At 26.2% G+C, this 9,198-nt stretch overlaps 3 protein-coding genes across 6 annotated transcripts; 2 read left to right on the top strand and 1 right to left on the bottom strand.

Annotated features, from left to right (window-relative positions):
* The first annotated feature begins 192 nt into the window (after positions 1-192).
* LOC118448486 (lymphokine-activated killer T-cell-originated protein kinase) lies at positions 193-1,705 on the top strand. Its single transcript, XM_035881804.2, has 5 exons — positions 193-413; positions 470-706; positions 783-1,076; positions 1,212-1,436; positions 1,510-1,705. Exons 1-5 carry the CDS (start codon positions 296-298, stop codon positions 1,662-1,664), a joined length of 1,029 nt encoding a protein of 342 aa, XP_035737697.1. The 5' UTR covers positions 193-295; the 3' UTR covers positions 1,665-1,705.
* Positions 1,706-1,751: 46 nt separating this feature from the next.
* Positions 1,752-8,611, bottom strand: LOC118448488 (syntaxin-1B). Of its 3 annotated transcripts, XM_035881809.2 has the most exons (9): positions 8,267-8,611; positions 7,929-8,024; positions 7,764-7,857; positions 7,629-7,703; positions 2,625-2,822; positions 2,479-2,549; positions 2,201-2,338; positions 1,956-2,066; positions 1,752-1,887 (listed from the first exon to the last, which is right to left on the bottom strand). In XM_035881809.2, exons 1-9 carry the CDS (start codon positions 8,297-8,299, stop codon positions 1,813-1,815), a joined length of 891 nt encoding a protein of 296 aa, XP_035737702.1. In that variant the 5' UTR covers positions 8,300-8,611; the 3' UTR covers positions 1,752-1,812. The 3 variants fall into 3 exon arrangements, with proteins under 3 accessions (XP_035737702.1, XP_085513449.1, XP_085513450.1); XM_085657323.1 differs by having other exon boundaries at positions 1,878-2,066; XM_085657324.1 differs by having other exon boundaries at positions 1,878-2,066; positions 8,200-8,611.
* LOC118448485 (condensin-2 complex subunit D3-L) lies at positions 3,214-7,946 on the top strand. 2 transcript variants are annotated; one of them, XM_085657320.1, is made up of 3 exons: positions 3,215-7,009; positions 7,093-7,263; positions 7,378-7,946. In XM_085657320.1, the coding sequence occupies exons 1-3, from the start codon at positions 3,489-3,491 to the stop codon at positions 7,553-7,555; spliced, it is 3,870 nt and encodes a 1,289-aa protein (XP_085513446.1). In that variant the 5' UTR covers positions 3,215-3,488; the 3' UTR covers positions 7,556-7,946. The 2 variants fall into 2 exon arrangements, with proteins under 2 accessions (XP_085513445.1, XP_085513446.1); XM_085657319.1 differs by having other exon boundaries at positions 3,214-7,009; positions 7,093-7,946.
* Positions 8,612-9,198: the final 587 nt, after the last annotated feature.

Raw genomic sequence — 9,198 nt, forward strand, 5'->3', positions numbered from 1 at the left:
CTTATTGGTTAATAAACAAAGGAAGTATGATTTTATAATACTTCGAATTATTAAAAAGATAAAGAGCTTAAAGTGGCATTAAAGAGATATAAAGATATCGATTAGTTAATATATATCTAAAAATTAATTTTTACAATTTCTGTACAAATAAAATGATAGAATATTTATGTTGGTAATACTGTTATGGTTCAACGCCAATTCTCTATGAATTCAAAATCAAATAACGGTCATATGAGTTTTCTTATTCTATATTCTTCACAGATTCATTATCAACAGATAGGATATCTTATTAACGATGGAAGGATTCAAGACACCTGTTAGAAGGAACCGTAGACCTACAGATGATTCCAATTTACAAACCCCAATTAAAATTCCAGCTTCTCCATTTTTACAGCAATTAGCTCATGGAACTGGTATGTGCATTTAAATAAATATTCATAAATAAGGATTTTAAAATCTGTTATGTTAGGTGTACATATTCTTAGTTTGGAAAGATCTCCAAAAGTTGGTTTTGCAAGATCACCTTGGGCAATAAAAAAAAGAAATAGTAAACTTGCAAAGAATTCAGAATATGACAAGCGCTTATGGTCTGAAGCCGATTTATTGAAAAAATTAAATCACCCAAACATCGTGGGTTTCAGAGCATTTACGTTATCTTCCAAGGGTGAACCATGCCTTGCCATGGAACAACTGGATATTTCTTTAGGTATATATGTTACTATGATGATATGAAATGTTCGTCAAGTCAAAGTTCTAACTTTTTTTGTCATTTTTTTTTATAGGAGACTTGATTGAAGATAGAGTCGACAGAGGAGATGACATTTTTGCAGCTAAAGATATTTTATATGTTGGTTATGAGATGGCAAAGGGTTTAGAGTATCTACATCATATTATATATATTTTGCATGGAGATATTAAAAGTTATAATGTTCTAGTTTCAAAAGATTTGAAAAAAGTAAAACTTTGTGACTTTGGAGTTTCTGTACCACTTACAAAGACTTTAGAAATGGATAAATCACAAGAAAATTTTATGTATGTTGGAACTGAATGTTGGAATCCACCAGAAGTATTATTTGGTATATTAATTTTTATATTTATAACCATATATATATATTTTATATATATATATAATAATATATTTGTAATTATTTTATTGAATTAATATATTTACATATTTCTATCTTTTTATTTTTTTTTTTTTTTTTATATAGAGGAAGGTCCTATAACAAACAAATGTGATATATGGGCATATGGTCTTGTTATATGGGAAATGTTAGCCTTATCTGCTCCTTTCGTAAATTCTGATCACTCTAGCGATGATATCGAGGATATTTCTACATCAGAAAAATGTATGTCTTTAACAACAACAAATGATGACAATGATCTTACTATGGATGATAGTATTATGTTCGAGGAAGAAACAAAAAAAAATTATGGTAAGTAATTTTTAAATATTTTAATGAAATTTTTAATTATTACAATAAAAAATATTTTTCCAAATATTGTTAGGCGTTCGGCCACCTTTACCTGCAATTGATATAGGTCCAGAATATGCAGAAGTATTAGACATATTTTATACCTGCACCATTGTAGATCATAAGTTAAGGCCAAGTTCAAAAGGCTTAGTGATGTACTTTTCAAAAATTATGCCTTCTAAAGTATAAATTTATGTCTTTATGTTTAGAATATTATTTTTTATATAGAATATAACTTCATAGAATATAACTTTATAGAATATAACTTTATATATAAGAATATTTGACGAATATTTGGTTTACACATGTGATAAAATGCAAGTTAATATAAAAAAAATTAATTGAGAAATACTATAATTAATAGAATAACAAATATTATTATCCCAATGATAATGCCAATCTTTATCTTTCTCTGGAAAAGTGACAAATTTTAGTAATGAATTCTTTTATTAATATATTAAAAAATATGTTTATGTATACTTTTTTGTATCTATGACTTCTTTCTTCTGCTTTATTAAGGCATTTTTTACCACTCTCAACATCATCTGTAGTATTTTTTGCAAAGTATTCTACACTATTTATTTGCTCTCCCTAAAAAAGAAAAAAAAAAAAAAACAAAAAATTAAAAATAATTAAAAAAAAAGAAAAAAAGGAGATATATATATATAAAGATATCCAATATAACATTTATATGTATTTAATATTATTTATTACTTATTACTTACTTGTTTTTCGATAAGAAAAGCTGTTTCAGTAAACATATCTTTTATTTCATGAATAGATTTTTCCAATTTCAAAACTTCATTATGTCGTACTTCTATAGCAGACAATTGCTCTTTGGTGATTTTGCTATCTTCTAGGATCTACTTATAAATATTTTATAACAAATTTATGAAAAAAAGAATTTCCAGAGATTATATTATTCAATAGATTTATAAGATTTAAAATATCTTGTACAACAACATATGAAGATACTTTGTAAAATAACATCATGAATACTTACATTATCCACAAATATGCTATTTCCTTGTATATTATCTGTTTCATCTATCTCATATGTTGTATGTTTCTTTACTAGAATAGAAATATAATTAATTAAGTATATTTTATTCTTAAAATGAAAATATATATGTATTATATATAACTCACTTAACATTCTCTGTTGCTGTAAAAGTTGTAAGCATTTATCATGATATCTTAATAATGATGCATTGTAATCCTCCATAATATCTGAAAACATCTTTAGCATAGTTGCATATTGTAAACGTCTGATTCGTATATGAGCAGGAGTTTCCTTTGTATTATCTGTATTAAAAGAATCTGTAGCAGCTATATTTTCCTTCATACCTGAAAAAATGCTAAATAAATAAGTGTACATTTCCTGATATATATATATATATTTTTTTTTGTTTATACAACAAAATGTTTATGCGTTCGATTGCTAAGTAAAAAATTAAATCTTTTTTATTATCACTCTAAAAAAGTTTATTCCGTTTAAATACCCATATCCCGCGCATAATAAAACAAAATGGTAGACCAACGTATAACAAGAAATTTATTTTTATAAAAAATATACAAAATAAATGCAATAAATTTTAATTAATTATAATCTTTATTCACTGAAATATTAAAAGAAAAAAAAAACCAAGAAATTAAAAAATTGAGAATTTATAAAAAGTACATATGAATATATTAATCTATATATGCATATATCATGATTATGATTGGTTTGTTGGATTTCCCTCCTTTGGATGAACGTTATCGTTTATTCCAGCGGTAACTACATTTTAGACGAAATGTTATATCACATGTATTTAATAAATATCAGTTTTTGTGATATTAATTGGGACAAAATCATATATTCATTATCCATAGGTGTTCAAAAAATGATAACCTGAAGATCAAATTTACTTTATCAGAAAATGATAGGTTAAGGTTATCTTTACATATTTAACTTCACTTATAAATGATAAAATAGTCACATAAACGATTTTAGTTTATTGGACTTTAGTGATGGAGTTTCTACAAATTTTTGACAATTTTAAATTGGACGATCTGAACGATAAGTGGGTAAATACTGTGTGGGATTCACAATTTCTAACCTACGAGGAACCACCTCAAGATGATTATTTTCTTTTCATTGAAAGCGAGGATATGGACTTATTATTACAAGACACTTGTGAAGTCGTCAAAGATTGGCTTGCTGAAATTCAAACTTCAGAAGAATGCAATAATAAAGAAGCAAATGTTTCTTGGGATGTATTAGTAAGTTTGAATATAAATGTGCATGCTTTGTTATCGGTTTTATACTATATAATAAAATCTGGTCAACGTGATGAAGCTAACAAAACAAGTAAGCAAACTTGTTTAAGCGCAACAAATTTATATTTTATGTTATTGGCTATACCTGGAAGTCATGCTTTTAATATATTTCATCCAAACTTATATAAAAAAGCAATTGAATCTTTGAAATTATGCAAACTCTTAATTCCAATAATTACAAAGGGAAATAAAACTGTAAATTTAGAATATATGGATATTAATGAAGATCAATCGAGCGATCATGTTACTTCACTTTCAGAAAAGGTTTTATTGATTGAAGGTCTTAAAAGTATTTTGTGTAATTTCATCACAATGATAAAGTTATTTTCTTTTAGAACTTATTCACATTCATTAGATATTACTATCTCTATATTACTTGAAGTTACTGATGTCAATCAGTTTGAATATCAAAGAACAAGAACTAAATTATTTTGTAATGCTTATACAGCTCTATTTAAATTATGTGATAATAAACACGGACCTATCAAAGCAACTATTATGATAATAGCAAAATACATACATCCTCGTTTTCTTTTTAATCATAATGATCATCAAATAAAGTTTATGGCAAATATGCATGAATTAACAATAGATTTTTTAAGAAAATTATTAGATTCTTATGAAAAAGAAGCAAAGATTGCTATAATGACATTAATTCAATATATTATGATTAAATGTCCAGAACGGCAAGAGGCTCGTCAGAAGCAAGCTACAGTATTATTAAAACTAATTACAATATGCAAAGAAGATATCATTATACATATTATTAATGATATAATATCCCTTTCGCATCATACTAAAGTATCCTGTAGGCTATTTGCTCAAGAGATGATTGGAAAACTTTTAATGGAATATAATTTAAATAATGATGGTTTAATAGAATCTTCTCAGTGGAAGAAGATAAAAAAAGCATTAATTGCTACAACATTGAGTAGATGTCTGGATTCTTCTAATATGGTAAGAGGTAGAGCTATGGCAACAATTGCAGAATTTACAGATACACAAAATAATATCATTGAAATGCTCGTAGAAGATACATCTGAAGTATCGTCCTCTAATGAGACACTTCCTGTATTCGATGAATTAAAAACAATATTAATAAGAGATGTTAATCTGATGCCAAGATTAAATACAGTACTCGTTATGTTAATAGACCGAGTAGAAGATGAAAGAGCATTAGTAAGACGAAGTGCATTACAGATTTTAAAAAATTTGACTATTAAATTTCCCATACTGACATGTCAAGTTGCTCCTATAGTTGGTCGTCGTTGCAGAGACCCTGTAATGACAGTACGTCGTTTTGCAATACATATATTATCTGTTATTTTAGAATATTTTCCTAGTGATTCACAAATCCTTAATGAATGGGTAGAAACAGTATTACCACAAATATTTGATACTGAAATTAAAGTACAAGAAAAAGCACTAGAATCCTTCCAAGACTTACTAATAAGTAAGATAACAAATCATTCCAATTATACTGATAATGCAAAAAACAGTTTACCATGGAGAATCGTGGGTAAATTAACTGACATGAAAATGATGAAACATTTATCAAGAGCTTGTAAAATATGGATTAAAAATAATCTCATAAACAACTCTTTAATCACAGATATACAATCACATATTGGATCAGAGAATGATACATCTGCATGGGTTCTTTTAACGGCAATATCTGAAAGCATGAAATTACCAAATTTGGATAAACATATTGGCGATTATAAAGATGTTATACAAAAAAATAACTATCATTCAAATTTAATTTTACAAATATTGAGAAATTCTTGGTCGTCATTAAATAAAAATGATATGAAGGATTTGTATGAATATCTTTATCAATGCCTTTGTGATTTCAAAATTCATTTTGGTTTAATTAGTATTTGTCTTGATATCATTGGTGGAATAATGAAACAATTATATCCTATTGATAATAATCGTTTAGTGCAATCTAACACAATGAAATTAATGGAAATATCAGAAGTAAAAATACAAAAAATGCTTAAAACTAACAATAAAACGATGATAGATACGTCAAATTATATAAAAGCTATGTCTACGTTAGGACATGTTGCATTTTCATGTACTAATAAGCTTTCATCATCTACTTTACGTATTTTGGAAGGCTTATTACTTGAATCGGAATTATTACCAGATTCAATAAAGGAAGTAAAAGAATTACAAGCTTTTGCTGTGGTTGTGCTTGGACAACATGCAATAAGAGATCATGAGATAGCACAAGAGGTAATACCAATTTTAGGTAGACTCTTGCGTATGGATATAAATCATAATTCAAGCACAGAAATAGCTATTAAGGTGAATGCTGCTAAAGCTTTAGCAGATCTCTGTATTAGGTTCACTACATTAGTTGAACCTTATTTATCAGACATGTGTATTTGTATGAAAGATCGTAGTTCTATAGTAAGAGAAGCTGTTGTTGTAATATTTATACAGTTATTGTTAGAAGATTTTATAAAAGTAAAAGGACCATTCTTTTTCCATATATTAACAATGCTATTTGATCCAGATAAAATGATACGGGAGTTAACTATTTTTTTAATCGAAGAAAGACTTTTAAAAAAGAATAAAGTACTGATATCACAAAAGTTTTTGGAAAGCATATATCATTATAATGATTATCAATTCAAGCACAAATTATGTGATCGTAAAATGCGAAAGGAAGAAAAAGAAATCTTAACATTTCCAGGAAATAAGAATCATGATAATAGAGCAATTATTTATAATTTTATGATAGAACATTTAGATCCTCCTGAAAAAATAAAATTACTTGTAAAATTAACTACGCAAGTACTTGGTAGAGTTTCTAATGGTACAATTAATGTTACAAGTCAAAAAGGTGCATGTGTTCTAAAAGATACATTATATATACTTAATAATGAACGTTTACAACCATTTCTATCCTCTAATAAACATCCTATAAATACTCAAGATCAAGAAGACTTTATGAATCCATCAGATGTATCAACTACTAATGCAATAACTGTAATTATAGAAGGAATGAAAAGGCATGGTTTAGAGATATTATTGCCAACATTATTAAAAGTAAAAGAGAAATTGGAAATTTTAAAATCACCTTTAAAACATGATGTAATGAAATTTGTCTTTAGAATGTATACAATTTACAGCAAAGAACATCTTGCAAATTTATTAAATGAATATCCACAATTGGAGAAAGAAATTGATCAATACAAAAGGTATGTTCTTGATTACTTCTTTAATATATTCAAATATTCTATGAAAAGAATTTACTGATTACAAACATGATATTACATTTCAGAAATGTTGATAAAGATGCAAACACAGAGACTGATGATATTGAAATACAAAATAATTTGGCATCATTTAAGAATGGCACAGAGAATCTTAAAACAAATGTACAACTTTCTATCTGTACTCGTATACCTAAAGTTATTTTACATCGTATTTCACCAACGTCCTTTAAAAAAAGGTATTCAAAAATATTATCTTCAAATTTAATAAATAATTTACAATCTGAGATAAGTTCTTCAGATAATCGGCCTAATTTAATATCTACAAAGTTAAGTGATTCATATATTTTTAGACAAGAATCTAATCCAAGTACTAGTACACCAAAATTATCTGACCGAAGTTATGGTTATAAACGTGATTATATATTACCAATTAAATGTAATAAAAGATCCTCTCATTCTCAGGAGATGACATTGAATCATAAAGTCATAAAAAGTAGTACAGTGCAAATTGAAAGTGATTCTGAATAGCCAAAATAATCAATTTTATATATAATAAGAGATGTGGCAATTACGAATAATAATCTACAAAGATTATACCTACCTCGTAATTTTTGTTGAATGTATAAAGCTGTTTGTGAGATAGTTTGAGTACGAATTTCAAGTTCTCTTTGCATATCTAGAAATTAAATATGAATAGGTCTTTAAATGATATTAATATTTTGAAATTTAAACATACCTTTGCTTGTATGTGATAAAACATTATTATGCAAATCCTTAACAACTGATATATTTTCCACAAGCAGTTGTATAAAACCACGTACTTCTTCAACCTACATTAACATTATCTTATACTTTTATCATTCAAATATCACATGATTATACGTCAATTCATTATACATACTTCCATTAACACTTCTTTTAATTTTTTATTTTGTGCTATTTGAATGTGAACATCTTGCAAAAATCCTCTGCCGAATGTAGTACTGCTATTACGGCACTTGAAATCAAAATAAATGTATTTATATAGTGTCCTTATAAATTGAACAAGAGATATTAGTTTGATTGATGTGATTAAGTGTTTAAGTAGCACAAGAATAAAGGAAATATTTGCTGATAAGCTTAAAATAAACTATCTATTTGTATAAGATACAAGAATATCATATAAGCCTTACTAATATATAATTCTTAAATTATGTCGTGATATAATTATATGATTTTTAAAAAGGAATATGTACTAACGGCACATAAATCCGGTAAACGATCGCGAACCATGATGAGTATTGTTTCAAGATCAACGTGTAACTGACGATACCGGTGAACTGAATACACATGATATATATCTCATTATCCATCTTATCAGGGCGTTGCAGGTAATAGATAAAAGTCAACGTTCCATTTATATCGTGAAATCGCGTGTGTAATTTAAATGGATAAATTTAAGTTTATGAATAATTTTTTATATGATGAACATCCTTGGCATAGTTTCAATCTAAAACAGATCGTCTGTGTAAATGAAGATACTTTGCATCTGGAATGTAATAGGAAACAGCCACTTAACAGCTGAGCTACAAGGCCAAAATTTAAATCAATTGCGAACACGTGTTCGTCTTCATCTTAAGTGAAAAGCATTGTAATTCCATTTAATATCTGGATGTGTATTACATACATAATCTATGTAATAATACTTTTTCTTATTTGGAAAAAGATCTTGATTTTTATTTAAAATAATATTATATAATTTATTCTGAAAATAAATACAGATACATATGGCATAGAATAAATATGCAAAGTATGAAGTAAGTATATTAATATAAACATCTAAAATGTATAAAATAGAGAAAAAGAGAATTGTAAGTAAGTTTAGTTATATATAATATATAAGTATATTCGAAAAGAGAGTACAACTAATAATGTTTATTTTAAATTTATATATATATCTAATTTAAGTAATGCTGTGATATTGAAAAAGAAGAGAAAATGATTAAATAATCATTCAAATATACAATATATAACAGATTATTGTATAATAATAAATATATTAATATTTAATATACTTAATGTATATTTGTAAGTAAAAACAAAATTCACGAAGATCGTATATTTATTTTATAATTGTATATATTCTTTATAGAAGAGTTACAATAAATATATTATTATTATGAGATTTCTAC

The sequence above is a fragment of the Vespa mandarinia genome, chromosome 5 (genome assembly GCF_050613455.1).
Source record: "Vespa mandarinia isolate Hongniang chromosome 5, ASM5061345v1, whole genome shotgun sequence".
Taxonomy (NCBI): domain Eukaryota; kingdom Metazoa; phylum Arthropoda; class Insecta; order Hymenoptera; family Vespidae; genus Vespa; species Vespa mandarinia.